The sequence below is a fragment of the Coffea arabica genome, chromosome 3e (assembly GCF_036785885.1).
Source record: "Coffea arabica cultivar ET-39 chromosome 3e, Coffea Arabica ET-39 HiFi, whole genome shotgun sequence".
Classification (NCBI taxonomy): domain Eukaryota; kingdom Viridiplantae; phylum Streptophyta; class Magnoliopsida; order Gentianales; family Rubiaceae; genus Coffea; species Coffea arabica.
Window position 1 is genome coordinate 13595500 of NC_092315.1, and position 21066 is coordinate 13616565.

The 21066-nt window shown below is 35.7% G+C and overlaps 1 protein-coding gene and 1 non-coding gene across 2 annotated transcripts; one reads left to right on the forward strand and one right to left on the reverse strand.

Annotated features, from left to right (window-relative positions):
- Positions 1-1195: 1195 nt before the first annotated feature.
- On the reverse strand, positions 1196-6421 carry LOC140038395 (uncharacterized). The gene is made up of 4 exons (XM_072083736.1): positions 4982-6421; positions 3283-4867; positions 2298-3192; positions 1196-2177 (listed from the first exon to the last, which is right to left on the reverse strand). Exons 1-4 carry the CDS (start codon positions 6419-6421, stop codon positions 1196-1198), a joined length of 4902 nt encoding a protein of 1633 aa, XP_071939837.1.
- Positions 5928-6034, forward strand: LOC113736133 (small nucleolar RNA R71). Its single transcript, XR_003459624.1, has one exon. It is a non-coding gene; the product is annotated as a small nucleolar RNA R71 (small nucleolar RNA).
- Positions 6422-21066: the final 14645 nt, after the last annotated feature.

Sequence of the window (21066 nt, forward strand, 5' to 3'; positions counted from 1 at the left end):
GCAACAATTAAGCTATTAGCAAAATATATTGAAAAACTAAAAATATACAAAAATGAGAGATATAAAATGTCACAGAAATTCGAAATGTGTTACCTCAAATAGATGGAGTGATGATGGAGGATGATAATGATGCAAAAATGGAGAACAACCAAGCCCAAACGCGACCTCAAATTGCAAGATTTCAATTCGGCCCTAATTTGCGTTTTGAAGATCAAAACCCCTCAATTTGATGTTTTTGATTTCAAATTGTTAAGGGTTAATGCTCAGAAGAGGTTAGTGAAGGTTTTTGTTGTGAAAAATTGGGAATGTTATGGATGAAATGGAAGATTGGAGGAAAGGGAATAGGGTTTCGAAGAGAGAAAAAAAAAGAAATCTGGAAAAATGAGGAACCGAGGCCTCGTTTCCTTTCTTATCGTGAAAGGATCCGAGGTCGGATCCTTTCTGGAAGGGCTCGGATCCGATAGGGCTCGGATCAGCCCCAACAGAAACACAGACGAGCCCTCGGATCTGTCTGGGTTGGAATGGATCCGAGCTCGGATCTATGGATCCGCGGTCGGATCTGTCTGGGCTTTTAGGATCCGAGCTCGGATCCTTGTGTCTCTGCAACAAATTGCAGAAACTGCAATTTTTTTCAAACTTTTTCTCCCTTTTTTCGGCCAATTCCAAATTACACATTGGACATCCCTTTTCTCAATTCCAACGTCCCATGCACATGTAATATACCATAAACATAATATCCAACCTCTCAAAACACAACAAACACATCTACATTGAAAATCGAGAGGTGAGGTTCTTTGATCATTTTTGCATTTTTACACTAAAATGGCATTTTTTTTTTTGAGCATTAAATGTATATCAAATGAGTCCATGAGCCTTTATAACCATGATATCACCAAAACTCACTTAAATATACTTGAAATGCACAATGTATGTATATGCATGGGAATTTTGAGCACTTAAAACACAATTTGATAAGAAAAACTCCCTTTTACACATATTCTTCAAGTGCACCTCCGAGATGGATGATAAAACTCCCGTACCTCCTACAAACAAGTGAAATATATCTAATTAGTCAATTAAATCACGCCAAAATGTAAGAAACACCTAAAAACACACAAATACACTATTATTATTGGGTTGCCTCCCAACAAGCGCTTTTGTTTATAGTCGTTGGCTCGACAATCCTATAACTTCTTTAATTCTCCTTTGCATTTCCTAAGGAGTAAATTACCCCTTTAGGAACTTTTTCTCCTGCCAAATAGAGCTTCAATCTTTGGCCATTTACTTTGAATGGAGCACCATTTTCTCCTTTTATTTCCACTGCTCCATAAGGAAACATGCGAACCACTTCAAATGGACCGGACCATCGAGACTTAAGCTTTCCAGGAAATAATTTAAGCCTTGAGTTAAACATCAAAACCTTTTGCCCTTGTTCAAAATGCTTAGGGAGGATATGTTTATCATGCCAAAATTTCACTTTTTCTTTGTAAATCTTGACATTCTCATACGAAGTCAACCTCAATTCCTCCAATTCGCTTAACTCAAGCATTCTCTTTTCACCTGCAGATTTAAAATCAAAGTTAATTGCTTTAACAGCCCAATAAGCTCTATGTTCTATTTCCACAGGTAAATGACATGCTTTCCCATAAACAAGCTTATATGGAGACATTCCCAACGGCGTTTTAAATGCCGTTCTATACGCCCATAAAGCATCTTCAAGCTTGTTTGACCAATCCTTTCTTGATCGGTTTACTGTTTTTTCCAAAATGATTTTAATTTCCCGGTTGGCCAACTCCGCTTGTCCATTAGCTTGAGGATGATAGGGGAGTGACTTTTTATGCCTGCACCCATATTTAAACAACAAAGTGTCAATAGCTTTATTACAAAAATGCTTACCTTCGTCGCTTATTATTGCCTTTGGGACTCCAAACCTACAAAATATGTTCCGTTTCAGGAACTTAAGCACAACTTTAGCCTCATTAGTTTGTGAAGGAATGGCCTCCACCCATTTAGAGACATAATCAACTGCTAAAAGGATGTACTTGTTATTATATGAGCTAGGAAATGGTCCCATAAAATCAATGCCCCAAACATCAAATAACTCAACTTCCAAATATGTAGTCAAAGGCATTTCATTCCTTCTTGAGATATTACCGGTTCTTTGGCATTGATCACAACTTTTCACCCAATTTCTAGTATCTTGGTGCATAGTAGGCCAATAAAATCCAGATTGCCATATCTTTGCTACAGTCTTAGTAGTACTAAAATGACCTCCCGTTTCAAGAGTATGACAATGCATTAAAATGCTATGTACCTCCTCCTCCGGAACACATCTTCTAATTATTCCATCTGCACAATGTTTGTAAAAGAATGGTTCCTCCCAAAAGTAATGTTTAGCATCATTTAAGAATTTTTTTCTTTGATGAGAATTCAAATCATTAGGTATCACTCCACTAGCTATAAAGTTAACTAGATCAGCATACCATGGTGACTTATAAATTGCCATTAAAAACTCATCTGGAAATTCTTCTTTAATGGACAAATGGTCATCTTGCTGCATGTTCTCCAGTCTAGAAAGATGATCTGCAACTAAATTCTCGGATCCTTTTTTATCTTTGATCTCCAAGTCAAATTCCTGCAACAATAAAATCCATCGAATTAATCGCGGTTTTGCATCTTTCTTATTTAACAAATACTTGAGTGCTGCATGATCAGTATAAACGATAACTTTAGATCCTACTAAGTATGATCTAAATTTATCCAATGCAAAAATCACTGCTAGCAACTCCTTCTCTGTTGTTGCATAGTTAACTTGAGCTTCATTTAACATTTTACTTGCATAATAAATGACATGAAGTCGCTTATTATGTTTTTGCCCAAGAACAGCCCCAACTGCAAAATCACTTGCGTCACACATTAATTCGAATGGCAAGCTCCAATCCGGTGATGCTATGATAGGTGCGGAGACAAGTTGCTTCTTTAACCTATTAAAAGCAAGTAAACACTCATCAGTAAATTGAAAAGGAACATCTTTTGCAAGTAATTCACATAAAGGTTTAGCAATCTTGGAAAAATCCTTAATAAACCGCCGATAGAATCCCACATGTCCAAGAAAGCTACGAATGCCTTTCACATTGGTTGGTGGAGGCATTCTCTCAATAACCTCTATTTTGGCTTGATCAACCTCAATACCTTCTGAGGAAATTTTGTGGCCTAACACAATACCTTCACAAACCATGAAGTGACATTTTTCCCAATTGAGTACAAGGTTTGTTTCTTCACATCTCTGCAAAATTAGATCTAAATTGTTAAGACAATCATCATAAGTAGATCCAAATACAGAAAAATCATCCATGAAGATTTCCATAATTTTCTCATTAAAATCAGAGAAAATTGCCATCATGCATCGTTGGAAAGTGGCCGGTGCATTGCACAATCCAAAAGGCATCCTTCGAAATGCAAAAGTACCGTAAGGACAAGTGAATGTAGTTTTCTCTTGATCTTCTGGTGCAATGACTATTTGATTGTATCCTGAAAAACCATCCAAGAAACAATAAAATTCATATCCGGCCAATCTTTCTACCATTTGATCAAGAAAAGGAAGAGGGAAATGATCCTTCCTAGTAGCTGCATTCAATTTTCTGTAATCAATACAGACTCGCCAACCAACCACAACTCTAGAGGGAATCATTTCATCATTTTTACCATGTACTATGGTTATCCCCCCTTTCTTTGGTACTACATGGATAGGAGAAATCCACACACTGTCAGAAATTGGAAAAATTATACCTGCATCCAACCATTTAAGGATTTCTACTCTTACCACTTCTTTCATGTTTGGATTTAACCTTCTTTGAGTCTCAACCACTGGTTTAGAATTTTCTTCCAATAAAATCCTGTGCATACAAATAGTTGGACTAATTCCTTTGATATCAGAAATTGTCCATCCTATAGCCTTTAAATGCTTCCTCAAAACACGTAAGAGCTTGTCTAATTGTTCCTCATTTAATGCTGAATTTACAATCACAGGCAGTGTCTCTTTTTCTCCAAGAAATGCATATTTGAGGTGCTTAGGCAGCGGCTTAAGCTCAAGCTGCGGTGCTTTCTCACATGATGGTGGAGGTAGCCCTTTGCTCAGTCCTAACGCCTCGTATGCATTTCTCCTTTTATAAGGAATTTGTGCCTGCAAAAATTCAGTCATTTCTTCAATCTGTTCCTCTTGTATACCTATACCATTAAGACAAAGTTCAAGAGAATCATTATCAAGATTTACTTGACTCATTTCTAATGCCAATTCATCACATATGTCAACCGAATAAACATGGTCGGTAAAAGAGGGATATTTCTCTACTTTACTCAAATCAAATTCCACTTCCTCTTCACCGATTTGAAACTTAAACTTACCTCGTTTGACGTCTATTATTGTACCTGCAGTGGCCAGAAATGGTCTACCAAGTATAATAGGTACATTTACATCTTCCTCCATATCTAAAACAACAAAATCGACAGGAATAATAAATTTCTGCACTTTAATGAGCACATTTTCCAATATGCCCATTGGATGTCTAATAGACCTGTCAGCCAATTGCAAGGAAATGTTAGTACGCTTCAACTCTTTCAACCCCAATTGCCTAGCCACAGTTAAAGGGATCAATGACACACTTGCACCAAGGTCACAAAGTGCTTTAGAAAATTCTACATTACCGATAGTGCAAGGAACTGTAAAACTCCCTGGATCTTTCAATTTGGGTGGCAATTTGTTTTGTATGATTGCACTACATTCTTCTGTTAATGCAATTGTCTCACTGTCTACCAACTTCCTTTTCCTGGTCATTATCTCCTTGAGAAACTTCGCGTACGAAGGAATCTGCAAAATAGCATCCACAAAAGGAATGTTAATATGTAATTGTTTAAAAATGTTGACAAATTTCTCAAATTCTTTGTCATTTCTTGAAGGCTTCAATCTTTGAGGGAATGGCACCGGTGGAGGAATTGGTGTTGCATCTTCCATTTGCAGTTCATTTTCCTCTATCTTTTCTTTCCCTTTTTCTTCCTTGCTTCCCTCTTTTAACTCACTCAATTTCTTATTCTCTCTTTTTTCAAACTCTCTTCCACTTCCAACTACTGGCGGCTCAACTAATTCCTTACCACTACGGAGGGTTATGGCCTTCACATGCTCCCTTGGGTTCACTTCAGTTTTGCTAGGTAAATCCCCTTGGTTGCGATTATTAACCGCATTGGCAATTTGGCCTAATTGGACCTCAACATTCCTGTACATATTGGTGAGTTGGTCCATTCTTCCCTCAATTCTTTCAAACCGTTGAGTAGTGGCACTAGCTAACTTTTCAATTTTATCATTTGATGCATTAGCTAGCTTTTCGATTGCCAATTCCCAAGCTGGTTTGGACTCATGCAGTGTTTGCTTTTGTTGAAAACCTGGTGGATTAACTGGTCTTTGTTGGTTCCCTTGATCTTTCCATCCAAAATTCGGGTGATTACGCCATCCTGGATTATAAGTATTGGAGTATGGATTGTTTTGGGGTGGACGGTTGTAATTGTTGAGATATTGAACCTGTTCACTGCTAGAACACATAAAATCATCATGATCTCCGCCGCAAATGGTACAACTTGCAACAACTACTCCTTGATTAGAACTAGAACCAACTTGCCTATTAAGCATCTTAACCACATTATCCATTTTTGCACTTAACATATTCAAGGTATCTACTTCAAGCATACCTGCGGTTCTCCTTGAATTACCTCGTTCGTTTGCCCATTGGTAGTTGTTAGCAGCCATTTCTTCGATCAATTGCTGAGCTTCCTCAGCTGTCTTTCCCATTAAAGCTCCTCCCGCTGCTGCATCTACATGTGTCTTTGTTGGATAGGTGAGACCATTGTAAAATGTTTGGACTACTAGCCAATCGGGTAGACCATGATGAGGGCATCTTCTTTGCAATTCCCGATAACGCTCCCAAGCTTCATACAATGTCTCTCCTTCCTGTTGAGAGAAACTTGTTATATCCATTCTCAATTTAGCAGTTTTTCCAGGTGGAAAGAATTTATTAAGAAAAGCCTTAGCTAATTCATCCCAAGTAGTAAAAGTATTTGGAGGATGAGATTGTAGCCAAACCTTAGCCTTGTCCCTTAGTGAAAATGGAAACAATCGAAGTTTAATCGCATCTTCACTAACACCATTAAACTTAATTGTATCACAAATTTCAAGAAATGTTGACAAGTGAGAATTTGGATCCTCAGTAGCATTACCTCCATATTGAGATTGTTGTACCATTTGAATCAGTGATGGTTTTATCTCAAAGTTATTAGCGTTTACCGTTGGTCTTACAATGCTAGTTTGAGATCCTTGTGCTCCCGGTAAAGCAAAATCTCGCAGAATTCTCCTATTTGATTCATTTTCTGCCATTTCTTCCTCAAATTGTAATTCTATCAAAATATCTTCTATTGGCTGCCAAACCTCTTGTTCCTCTTGATGTGATGTATTCCTCCTTTGTCTGCGTAATGTTCTTTCAATTTCCGGATCGAAATGTACAACTCCTCGATTTGATCGGTGCATACACTACAAACAAAAACAAGAGAAAATTTTTATACTTTTAATTCAACAACTTGAATAAAGATAATGAAATTTATCTAAATTAATAGAGATGATGAGGCCCTAATATTGCCGCTCCCCGGCAACGGCGCCAAAAACTTGACGGGATATTTTGTATCAATGCAAGTTTAATTCCGATTTTACACCCGTTGGACTGCAAGTATACAGGTCGCAATTGTAGTACAAGATGTATATCGGGTCGATCCCACGAGGAGCAATTCAAACAATTACTAAGCCCTTATTTTCTCTATTATTTAGACTAACAATTAATTTGAGCAGAGAAAATCTAATGCTGTAATCTACAAATCTGATATACAAATCTAGTTTAACAAATGCTGAATGCAAATAGAGAAATTTCACTTAAGGAAGATTCTAGGGATGTAGATTCCACTTATGGCATAAACAATACAAATGAATGGATTTACTTCTTGCTATTATTCTTGCTTAACCACAGATTCATTTCCAAAGTTTCCAAGACTCATTTTCATGATGAAATGGCCTAAAGCAATATAGATTTCCCTATTTTCATGGTGAAATACTACTACTACTCTGTTTTATTTCATGAAATGCTAAGTAATCCACCTACGTGTATCTCTATTTTCATGAACATACAACTCAAGCTCTACTCATGTGTTTCCATTGTTATTACCAATTCTCATTGAACAATAACAACTATAACCAAACTATTGGTGATCAATCAATAGCAAGTAATCACAGCTACACAAGTAGACAAGTTAATACAAGATATAACAAGTGTAAATCACATTCAATTTATACTATTTAGCCATAAGTTTCATCTACTCCCTAGATGAAGAAAGTTAGCTACTCATGTATGATTCAACAATCAGAATCACAAGTTTATTGCTGCAAAACATCATACAGTACAAGTATAAGAAAGATGAAAGAAAGCTTAGCCAACTGAAGGTGAAGCTCTCTAATTCCTGCTATGCTCTTGCACAATCTGATTACAAGTGAAAAACTCCAAAGACAAAATGCTTCTCCAAGACTCCTAACTAGAGAGAAACTTGTTACAAAATGAAAAACTAGCTACGTATGGTCATCCTCTGCTTCTCCTCTGTGTTTCTGCATAAAAGGTGGAAGAAATTCCATTCCTCTCACTTCATAATTTCCTCCACTCAGATTTTGTAAAAAGAAGTCAAAGATATGATATTTCCTTTTGTCCATACTCATTTGGTCTTTTCTTTTGTTGCAGAAGCATGTGCCACCGATTTCTGTCCCTCAAAATAGCTGGAAAGTTGTGAAAAAGGTAAAGAAAAACGGCTGTTGCACTTGCTGAGGAGAGAGACAGATCCGAGCCTCGGATCCGAGGAGTGAAAATGGATCCGAGCTCGGATCTTCAGGATCCGAGGGATTTCGTAATGGATCCGAGGTCGGATCGTCCTGACCTCGGATGCTCTCCGCCAGAAGTACAGACGAGGGTTCGGATCCATCTTGTGCACACGGATCCGAGCTCGGATCCGTGTTGACCAATTTCCAGTTTTTCACTTCTTCTCTTTTTTCTACATTTTTGCTCCTAATTTCTTGTGTACTTTGTCCTCTGGATGACCCTTACATTTCTTTGAACTTGTGCATGAATTTCATACATCAATTACCTTCACAAATTCACAAGATTAACGCATTAATTCACTCATTTATCAATTTTTTGAAACCTTAATCAATATTTAAGCAATTATCACCAAAAGAGTTCAAATATGGCTTAATCTTCTCAGAACATACCAAAAATTAATGCCAAATTCATACAAAATGTACGTTAAATATTCACTTATCAACATTTACCCCAGTTGCTAGAGAGTTCTCCGTAGAATTCGTTGTTGCTGAGATCTATGAAATCCAGGAATGGATAGATTCCGAACATCTCTGACAAGTTTCCTCGGAAACGGTTACCCTCAAAACGGGCTCTAATTAAGCTTGAGCAGTTTTTCAGACTTCTAGGGATTGGACCAGTAAGCATGTTCTCAGATACCGTAATGTTTTGGAGCATTCCACTTTGACATGGTAGTTCTGGTAATGGACCAAAGAACTTATTATGATCCAATTCCAAAGCAACCAACTTATTCAAGTTTCCAAGCTCTTGTGGAATGGTACCAGAAAATTGGTTATCTCGAAGAAACAACATTCTTAAATTACTCAAGTTTCCAATTGAAGCAGGAATGGAACCATTAAGTTGGTTCTGATTCATGGCCACACTGGTAAGGAATTTCAGATTACCCAATTCCTTTGGAACTGAACCTGAAAGTTGATTGTCAAAGAGAAGCAATTCAATCAAATTGGTCAAATTGCCCAGTGACTTTGGGATTGCACCAATAAGATTATTGTGATTCAAGTAAAGAAATCGAAGCGAAAACAAATTCCCAATTGCACTGGGAATGGGACCAGAGAGGTGATTTTGAAAAAGTCTCAACTCCGCTAGCCTGTTGAGGTCACCAAAACTGGCTGGAATTGAACCTGTTAAATAGTTGTTATCCAAATAAAGTTCCACGAGATAATGCAGCTCCCCTATTCCTGATGGAATTGGACCTGAGAGCTGATTACTTGCAAGAGCCAAATGAGTCAAGTTTCTCAAGTTGCAAATTTCAGGTGGGATTTCTTGTGACAATTCATTTACCCAGAAATCAAGATAAATGAGCTTCGACAGGCTACCTATTTGTTTAGGTATGCTGCCGAAGATCTGATTCAGGCTGAGATCAAGATATTCAAGATTTGGGAGGGATGAAAATGGGAAATCATGGAGGCTACCTTTAATATTCCAATTTGAGAGGTTCAACCTGTTGACGCTTCCATTAATGCAGGAAATACCAGCCCAAGTGCATGGAAGGCTAGAAGAATTCTTGGCGTTGATGGATTGAAGGTTCCATGAGGTTAGGTTGCTATTGATCTGGCTCTGAAAACTGGCTTTCCATTTCAAAAGAGCAACAGCCTCTTCAGCAGAAGCTGAAGCTCCACATTTGGGTTGAATTGATGGGAAAAGTAGGAGAACCAAAAAGAATATGGCGATTATTTTGAAAGAACCCATGAGGACATTCAAACTAACTCAAGTTGGCTATCCTTGTTACTTTGTACCACAAATGAAGCCAGTACTTATCCTAATTGTACATGGAAGACTTCAGAGGTCTTTTTTTCATTTAATTTTGAGATTGAAACACAACATGTCAATTGCAATGGGCGAGGAAATGTAATGAAATCTTTCTGTGAGATTACATATCCTTTTATCACTAATTCAATAAAAGTGGGACCTAGCCATTCAAAATGTCGGATAAAGAAGAAATCCAAACACCCAGTGATATTTCAAATTAACGGACAAAAGAAGATTCATTTACATCAAAGTTATTATTATTCAGGAGAATCAATCTATGAGTGGAACATAGATGGATTAACCAAACATCAAATTTTGCAAATTATTCAAAATATAAGTATGGCAATAAGTGCTTTCAAAGTAAAAGATCATGGGGATAGAGAACGTGCTCAATTATTAATTTATATATTCTCAAAAATATTGAAAAATTGGTGGGATAATTATCTAAACCAAGACAAAAGAAATTATATTTTAACTGCTACCAAACAAGTGACAATTGATTCTGCAAGTAGTAGAACTACCAAAGTAACTGGACAAGAAGTAGTTATGACTATTAGTGAACCAGGCTTTGTTGCAACTCTAATTTATGCAATTTATAAACATTTTATAGGAGATCCTAATAAATTACAAGAAAAAAGTTTAGAAATATTAATTAAATTAACTTGCCCAAAATTGCAAGATTTTCGATAGTACAAGGGTATGTTTTAAAACAAATTATTCTTAAGAATAGATTGTAATCATTCTTATTGGAAAGAAAGATTTTTAGCAGGACAATTTTGATAGCAATGTGGCACAGATTTTCCTACAAGTAGGGATCAATCTTTACCAGCTTTCTCATCCTTCACAAAACCAGTTTTCAGTGCATAATTTTTTCTTGAGCAAAAATGGGTTACAAGAAACTTCTTTTCTTTTGCATCTCCTTGGCTATAGTTCTAACAATGACCTCACAGGTGGCTGTGACGGGTATTTTACATACGTACAAGTTAAAAAACCGAATTACACCCGTTCACTGCAAGTATACAGGTCAACTAGTAGTTTAGGGTATATATCGGGTCGATCCCACAGGGAAGAGTGAACAATTACCGGTATTACTAAAGCTTCTCTATTATTTAGACTATCAATGAATTATAAGAAATTTAACCTACTGAAATTATACAAAATAACAAATAAAAGCTCCTTAGGTTGTGGTATCCCTAACTACTCATGCAAGTGCTACATTTGGATCATTGAATACTACATTTAGGCTAATTATGGTGTAATTTCCTTATGCATTTGAATCCTACTTTCGTAGTGAATCAATTATACTCATAACTAATCCATACCTATTTTCATGGTTATGAAATTAGCTACAAGTTCATTTCTTCAATGAAATTACATGAAATGAATCACTAAAAACCACATAAGTGCACCTCTACTTTCGTGAGTGTACTCCCTATGTTTAGCACCTCTTGAACTAGTGTTAAATCTCAATTTTCATTGCAGAAACAACACCTTAGATAATCACAATCAATGGTACCAGATTAATCATGATTTAAGAAGCCAAAGTGCTAAATAACTTGCTCAAATCGTAGCAATCAAATAACCAAACAATTAACACTAACAATCATAGAAAGTTCAACCAAACCCAAGGTATAAACTTTAGAAACACATAATGAACACAAAATCCAGAACTTGTATATTAACTAAACTTGGAATCAAATACAAAAGATAAAGAGTTTGGAAGGAATACAACCCTTGTCACATGAGCTTTCTTCCTTGCCTTCTTCATCCTCCATCTTCATCCTAATCTAGATAATAAACAAGAATGGAAAAGCTACACTACTCTATACTAAGCTAAACTAACACTAGGAAGATGAAAGAGCTACATTTCTGCAGCTTCAAGCTTTCTCCCGTATGTCTCTCTTGCTCTCTTCTTGGATCCTCTCTCTTGCAATGAATTTGGCTATTTAATGATGAAAGGTGGTCAAGAAATGAAGCTTTACACTTTCTCCTTACAGCTGGTAATGTCTCTCACATGTCTAGCATCACATGTGAGTTGGTGGAGGTGAAATTGAGTTTTACGCGTATAAAGTAGCCTTTTCTGACCAGTGATCCGAGCTGCTACAGTGCCTCGGATCCGTATGGATCTGAGCTCGGATCCACTAACCCAGAAACAGCCGAGGGTTCGGATGAATAGTGGATCCGAGTGTGGATCACTTGCTCTGTTTTTGGCCCAACTTCAACCGATCGTTTCTTGATGTTAGAGGCTGAACCAGCTCATGCCTAAAACACGAAAGTTGTAGCCTTTTGATTTATCTTTCCAATGCATCAAGAATCACCTCATTTGGATCTGTGTAGGCTGAAATATGACGGAAATACCCTTGCCTGCTCCATGCCTTGTTCCAGTTTCGACCAATAGCAATTGACTTTGTACTTCGGCTTTTTGACCTGGAAAACCTTCAAACTGGATTCGGATGTCTTCACCAAAGTTGTAGATCTATCTCTTATCTTCAAATGGGTTCAAGAATCATCCCAATCCGATCATTGTAGCTCAAGTTATAGCCGAAATACGAAAATGTGTCAAAACTGTCAAAATACACAAAATCCAAGTAAAAAGTGATAAAAACCTCATTTAATCACTTAAAAGCATTTTTCACCAATTATAACCAAAATGATTCATATTCTTCCAATAATATAACCAAAGTGACTAAAAATAATATAAAATGTCATACAATTATTACGTAAATTAGTCACTTATCAAATTCCCCCACACTTAAATCATTGCTTGTCCTCAAGCAATTCACACATAATCAAATGCAATGATTCAAGAGGTGAAATAATATATGCACTTTGTCCAATTTAATTCCTCAAGACTTGGAAAATAATCATTATACAATTATTCAATTTACACTAAATACTCATAATATCAAGTAAAGGAAAGATAATTATACCCTAAATTCAACAAGTTAAACTTAATCTCTTACCCTAATTTAATTTTACAAATAAGCAAATCACATAGTCAATTTATAGCTTTCCTCCTCCTATAATCATCTTTTTCTCAAAATTCTATAACTAAGAGGGATTTATTCACACAAATTTTACTTAAATAGTGAGAATGCCTTTTTACGCGAAAATCGACACTTTTAGGTGAAGATCCCCGGTTACTCAACATTTCACTTATTCAAGTTGCTATGCATACTCTTAATTCAAGTACCTTTTTACGCGAATGTCAACATTTGTTGATGCCAACTCCCGGTTACTCGGTACATGAATCATTGGAGTAGAACAATTTTTATTTACTTTCTCTTTTTTCTTTTTTTCTCTTTTTTTTCTCTTTTTTTTTCTTTATTTTTCCCTCATAGAAAAAAAAATATTTATAAAAATAATCAAAGGAGGAGTATAACCTTTATCGACTATATCAATCACTTACTTGCAAAATTAAGTAAAGAGAAGAAATCTCATTAAACATGTAAAATTATAGGCATAATTTTCCTTACTTTACCAAATATACTTTCTAAAATGTAAAAATTCTAATTGCATAATACTATTTCCAAGTTAAATGAGGACTAAACCTTCCAAAATACATATAACATTTCAACAATTGGAAGAATAAGGTTGGAACAATTAGCCCTTTTTGAATGAAAATGCAAAAATTTGAAGAACTTTTGGGCCATAGTGAAATATTGGAAAAGATTTTAGAAAATTTTTTACAGAGTTTCTCCTTATAAATGGATGAAAACTCCCTGCCAACAAATCCAATTTCAATCAAATTATCCACATGGCAAATAATTCAAACACAATTCCAACATTTCTAAGCATTTAAATTCACAAAATATCATCACATAGCAAGTAAATGCAAGTTCAAATATTTTCCTCCCCCACACTTAAACTTCACATTGTCCTCAATGTGAGAAAGGAAAAATAACGAAAATAAGAGAAAGTAATACTCCCCCAATGAACTTGCGCGATCCGAATCCATGGCAATGTGATGAATTTCCAACTTTACTTGAAAGAATGGAGACTTCAATTAATGCACCTTGAAAAAAAAAAAATACAATTCTTAAGAATAAAAGCTTGCAATCAACAAGAAGAAAAGTGGAATTGAAGGAGGAAAAAGAGGGAAGAATGAGGAAAAGTGGTCCGAGGCTTCGTTTTGGAAAGGATCCGAGGTCGTTTTTGAAAGGATCCGAGGTCGGATCATGATAAGTGAGCTCGGATCAAGAAACTCGAATTTTTTCTGATTGCAGAAGTGGATCCGAGGCCTTGGATCCATATGGATCCGAGCTTGGATCCAGAAGCTCGAAGTTTTCTCTGATTGCAGAAGTGGATCCGAGGCCTTGGATCCATTAAATCTGCACTTATTGCAGAATTTTTGCAATTTTCAGTTTGACCCCAATTCTTCAAAATACACCCTAGATCATTTCTATGTCAAAATAAACCATTCACGCACATGTAAAATGATCTAAACATGCATTCTAAACCTCTTTAATGCATCAAAAACCATAATTACTGAATTTGAGGTATTGAGATCTTTGATCAAACTTCGCCTTTTTCACCTCATTTGGTCTTTTTTTTTTTTTACATTTTTTTCCAAAACCTACAAATGAAAAACAACAAAATTACTCAAACTTATACTTTAAACATAAAATCACTCCAAAGTAACACGAACTTAAACAAGCATTGGGTTGCCTCCCAATAAGCGCTTCTTTAAAGTCAATAGCTTGACTATATCACCTCATTTTTCAAGGAGGCTTAGTTAACGAATAATCCACCATTTTAAGCCTTGGTGGATCATTGTAAGGTGACTTAATAGAAAAAGCCACATGATCTAATGATCTGAGAGATGGAAGTGACTTACATATTCCAAGTGTTTCATAGATATTACCTTGAATATGCACCACTTGAGAACTTACCAAAGGAAATGTCATGAGAGTATCTTGAGCAGGAATACCTTTAGAACCTATACTTTCAATGCACTCCTCAAGAGGGGTGAAAAATGAGTCATTAAAACTCACATCTTGAGGTTCAAAGTTAGTTCCAAAGATATTATCATGTGAAATGGATATTTGCTCATTAAAACACTCTTGAGATTCATCATTTTCATCAAAATGCAATCCATTTTCACATACAACATTTCCACCATTCATGCTAGGATCATTTTGCAAATTATTAGAAGAAATAACTTCACACAATACATTCAATTGCTCATGTATATCACCAAAGTGAGAAGCTAATTCATCTAACCTTTCCTCAATCCTATCAAAACGGTCAGAGGTTGCATTTGCTAGCTTTTCTATGGCTAAATCAAATTGATTAGAAAAATTTTCTACAGCTAGCTCCCAAGATGCATTAGAATCATTAGCTAATGGTTCACTTTCTAACTCCCAAGGTAGAGGTGTATTAGCTAACTTCTCTATTGCCAACTCCCAAGATGGTTTTGATTCATATTGGACACTTTCAGGTTGGTAATCATAAAAACATGAATTATCACTATAAGTACATTGATTATTCCAACCATAAGCAGGAGAATTGCTCCAATTAGCACTATATTGATCAAAACAAGGATTGTAATGCTCTAATTCATCATAATAATCCACATTTTGTGCTTGCATACATGTATTAGTAGCATGATAACCTCCACACAAGTCACAAATCACATGATAAGAATTAAAAGCATTAACATTCCTTCTCTGCTCAATTTCATGCATCATGGTGTCCATTTGAACTTGTAACTTAATTACATCAAATTTTGCCTTTAAGCACCTTAAACCATCTTCAAAAAACATACATTCAGTAAATTCTTGGTTACCTCTGTTGAAGGATTCTTGCACTTGGTAACCATCCATTGCCAATCTTCCACTTCTCAAGCTTTGTCCTCCAAATTGACCTACCCTTCTCATCACCTAAAATTGCTTTTAAACAACCTCAAAAGCAAAATTAGTAAGAAAAATAGGTAATGAAACACATACACATAAAATACAAAAATAACAGAAAATAACATTCACATTATAACTAATATTATGTCTAAACTAATAAAGTTGCTCTTCACACCGATATTGCCAAATCTTCCCCGGCAACGGCGCCAAAAACTTGACGGGTATTTTACATACGTACAAGTTAAAAAACCGAATTACACCCGTTCACTGCAAGTATACAGGTCAACTAGTAGTTTAGGGTATATATCGGGTCGATCCCACAGGGAAGAGTGAACAATTACCGGTATTACTAAAGCTTCTCTATTATTTAGACTATCAATGAATTATAAGAAATTTAACCTACTGAAATTATACAAAATAACAAATAAAAGCTCCTTAGGTTGTGGTATCCCTAACTACTCATGCAAGTGCTACATTTGGATCATTGAATACTACATTTAGGCTAATTATGGTGTAATTTCCTTATGCATTTGAATCCTACTTTCGTAGTGAATCAATTATACTCATAACTAATCCATACCTATTTTCATGGTTATGAAATTAGCTACAAGTTCATTTCTTCAATGAAATTACATGAAATGAATCACTAAAAACCACATAAGTGCACCTCTACTTTCGTGAGTGTACTCCCTATGTTTAGCACCTCTTGAACTAGTGTTAAATCTCAATTTTCATTGCAGAAACAACACCTTAGATAATCACAATCAATGGTACCAGATTAATCATGATTTAAGAAGCCAAAGTGCTAAATAACTTGCTCAAATCGTAGCAATCAAATAACCAAACAATTAACACTAACAATCATAGAAAGTTCAACCAAACCCAAGGTATAAACTTTAGAAACACATAATGAACACAAAATCCAGAACTTGTATATTAACTAAACTTGGAATCAAATACAAAAGATAAAGAGTTTGGAAGGAATACAACCCTTGTCACATGAGCTTTCTTCCTTGCCTTCTTCATCCTCCATCTTCATCCTAATCTAGATAATAAACAAGAATGGAAAAGCTACACTACTCTATACTAAGCTAAACTAACACTAGGAAGATGAAAGAGCTACATTTCTGCAGCTTCAAGCTTTCTCCCGTATGTCTCTCTTGCTCTCTTCTTGGATCCTCTCTCTTGCAATGAATTTGGCTATTTAATGATGAAAGGTGGTCAAGAAATGAAGCTTTACACTTTCTCCTTACAGCTGGTAATGTCTCTCACATGTCTAGCATCACATGTGAGTTGGTGGAGGTGAAATTGAGTTTTACGCGTATAAAGTAGCCTTTTCTGACCAGTGATCCGAGCTGCTACAGTGCCTCGGATCCGTATGGATCTGAGCTCGGATCCACTAACCCAGAAACAGCCGAGGGTTCGGATGAATAGTGGATCCGAGTGTGGATCACTTGCTCTGTTTTTGGCCCAACTTCAACCGATCGTTTCTTGATGTTAGAGGCTGAACCAGCTCATGCCTAAAACACGAAAGTTGTAGCCTTTTGATTTATCTTTCCAATGCATCAAGAATCACCTCATTTGGATCTGTGTAGGCTGAGATATGACGGAAATACCCTTGCCTGCTCCATGCCTTGTTCCAGTTTCGACCAATAGCAATTGACTTTGTACTTCGGCTTTTTGACCTGGAAAACCTTCAAACTGGATTCGGATGTCTTCACCAAAGTTGTAGATCTATCTCTTATCTTCAAATGGGTTCAAGAATCATCCCAATCCGATCATTGTAGCTCAAGTTATAGTCGAAATACGAAAATGTGTCAAAACTGTCAAAATACACAAAATCCAAGTAAAAAGTGATAAAAACCTCATTTAATCACTTAAAAGCATTTTTCACCAATTATAACCAAAATGATTCATATTCTTCCAATAATATAACCAAAGTGACTAAAAATAATATAAAATGTCATACAATTATTACGTAAATTAGTCACTTATCAGGCTGCTAGGGAATTGGCTGAGACTTCCACGTCAGCTAGCAATTGTAAGCCATTTATTCTCTTATCCAATGTCCTCAATTTGTTTTTCTTTGCTCCTAACTGCTCTTATGTTACCTATTAATAGGTTGTGATCGTTACTAATTCTGGTTGGGATTAAGTTACCTATTAATAGGCAGTGTTTAAACAATTTTAGGGACATCTAAAAAATCACTGATTTTGACTTACACGTCAAAAGACAATTTTTTGACCTGAATATAATAAAATCGATTTAGTATTCTTTAAAACAAAAAGCATGCAACACATTAGTCCAAAATCTAAAATTTCCAATTGTGTGATCCCAGTCCCCAGATGAGTTTATTTGACAAGGTCTTTCCTAGTTTATTTGACAAGGTTTATTATCCTCAATGCAGCCAAGTCATTTGTGACTCCTCCTGACTATGGGGATCCTGGAGGAGGAGGCCAAGGAGGGAACCTTGGAGGAGGTTGGTATGGAAGCTATGGAGGAAGTGGCGGCGGCGACTATGGTGGATATCCTGGTCAGGCTGTGGATGCTAAGCCTTAGAACTAATAATGCTTAAATAGGCTTACTATAATAACATGCATACTTTGTAGTGTGAAATACAAATAAAAGCAGGATTAGTCATCAAGCAGTGTTCACTATTCCAAGTATGTGATTTTTTCTTTTCTTTTTTTTTTTTTGGATGTGATGGCCAAAAAATGAGTAATGTTATTAGTTCAAATTGACAGCAAAACCAAGGGCAGTTTTTGGTTGGTTTATAAATCAGTTGATCATTATCAAATGACGTTGTGCCCTTTTTCTGTTTTTGGGCAAGCTTAATTAAGCAATACAAATATTAAGCAATACAATCTTCTATTTGGTTCGTTATTCGTTTGGTTTATTATTGATTTTCAATAAGGCCGTCACTCCTATATACCTGTCTGTTGAATAAGCTGAAAAAAACTAATAAAACCAAATATTAAATCTAAACATAAAAAATTAATGGTCAAAAGCTACAGAAAATTTTGTTTATGTAACTTAGATTCACGACCTAGCAATTTCTCTCAAACCATAGCTGCCGCGGTTTAAGAGAAAGTTTAGGGCTGATGATATTGATGAAATCTAAAATTTTACATTGCAGTCAAAAACTCAACCGAAATATTGAAGTATGTCCAAGACATAGAAGTTTCAGCAATCAATTGCTCATGTAACAAATGCATTGCAAAATTTTTCCACCTGGAAAGTTAGTTGGGTGCCTGGGGTTATTAACATTGTTGCCCTTGAGATGCAAAGCATGCTAGTTCAATTGATGATTCTATCATCTAGGGGGATTCTTCATTTCTTGCCCACATTTTGTACTGTCCACTCTTTATATGGACTCATCAATTCATTAATTTTATTATAGGCCCGTTTCTATCAAAAAAATACATTTGATTTTTATCTGTTGTTCTATTGATCAAAATAAGAATAACATATACATATATTTTGGGTAAAATATCAAAAAACTCCCTGTGATTTATCAAATATTTAATATAACTCCCTCTAGTTTAGAAATCTACACTAGTTCCCTGAGGTTTCAACTAAATTGCAAATTGAACAGAAAGCATCCAGTTTAACGATTCAATGTGAAATGTCAATATCGTCATCCTATAAATGAATTCCTATGATTTGTTTAACATTAGCTTGTTTATTAACGAAATTGAACTTAAATGAATTTTTATCGAATCAGACTTAAGTTAAGTTTAGGTAAGCTAAACTTTTTATGATAAAGTTAGGTTCAATTCGAGTTTGACAATTTACCAAATAAAAAATATCATTTAAGTTTGGTTTGAGTAATTAATAAAATCAAGTTCGAATGAGTTCTTACCAAATCCAATTCAATTTGAACATCAAATAACTTGATTTGTCTTTTAACCCTTATTGCAACAGTATTTCTTTTCAAGTGGATTGTTAGCAAAATTGGTTTTTGCTACTTGACATTATGTTTAAAATCAAAATTGGCCCTCACTAGTCGTGCATGCATCCAAGTATTGCTCCTCTTCCCTATCCCACCCCATCATATTCATTGCCAAAGCTTCCCTCTGTTCAATTGTCTCATTTTCCCTTCTTGTCCTCCATCAATATCTTCCAAACATTATTTTCTAGAAGGGGAAGGGTGGTACATAAGAAGTAGGGAGGAGGTAGTGGGACTCTAACCTAAAATTTTTAATTCTTGATACCTCAACCTTAGCCACTAGAATTTATTTTAGTTATATACAAAAAGAAAAACAAAGACAAAAACAAAAATGGACCATGTTCCTCCATTTGTACAAACTTTCATAATTTTGTCATTGTAAACCCTGCAAATTGAATGATAACACATTTTCTAATTGATTTAACTTTATCCACATTGATCTATTGATCAAAATAAGGAAAACTATTATATACTTTAAATAATTCGATGTAACCATATCAATAAGTTATTATATAAGCAAGGACGCACAACAACCTCAAAAAGTTAATGATAATACTGTTAGATAAGGATCAAGGAAAAAAGGTTTTTGGGATACGGCAATGTGTTTGTTTTCAATCAAATTTGAGGTTGTGTCCTGGTTGGCAAAGGTCCAAAGGACTTTTTAAGTCACGGTGAGGACCTTATCCCAGCCTTTAAGGTATAAAGATGTATTGCCTCGTCTCTTTCTCATCACGATGCACCAACGTGGGGAATGGGGTGGTGGGTGGGCCGGTCAACCCTAAGATTTTGAAACTCTTAATTCTTGACATTGGAATTAGGGAAATGAATTAGCATAATCAAATCAACATCTTAATGTTCAAGTTTATTTTATTATTTTTAAATAATTTGAAATCGTGATGAACATTGACTTGTTTATTTACATAACTAAATTTAAACGAACTTTTATCGAATCAAATTCAAGTTGAGGTCGAGTATGTTAAACTTTATTATGTTTAAATTTCACTTTTATGCTAATAGAGTCGAGTTCAAACCGAGTTTGATAATTTACCGAACACAAAATGCTACTTAAGTTTGGTTTGAGTAATTGATAAAACTTAGTTCAAATGAATTCTTATTAAATCGAACTCGATTTGAGTTTCAAGTAATTTGATTTATTTTTCAGCTCTCATTGGAACATTATTATGTTTTGAAGCGGATCCTTACCAAAATTATTTTTTGCCACCTAATGATATGTTTAAAATCAAAATTGGCCCTCTCTAGCCTTGTATGTGTCCAAGTTTTGCTCCTCCACCCCATCCCACCCTACCCCAACTCTTCATATTCAGTGTAAAAGCTTCTCTTTCTTCAATTGTATCCTTTCCCCTTCTTGTCCTTCAAGTGCGGAACGATGGCTATCGTAGGCAGAGGATAGACGTTCATGGCGGCGCGAGCAGCGGTGAATGGCACAGTAGCGAGCGACGGCAAAACTAGAGACTGGCGATGGCAAAACCAGTGATAGGCTTTGACGAACGGCGATGACAGCAACGGTAGTAGAGACAAACTAGCGAACTGCGACAACAGT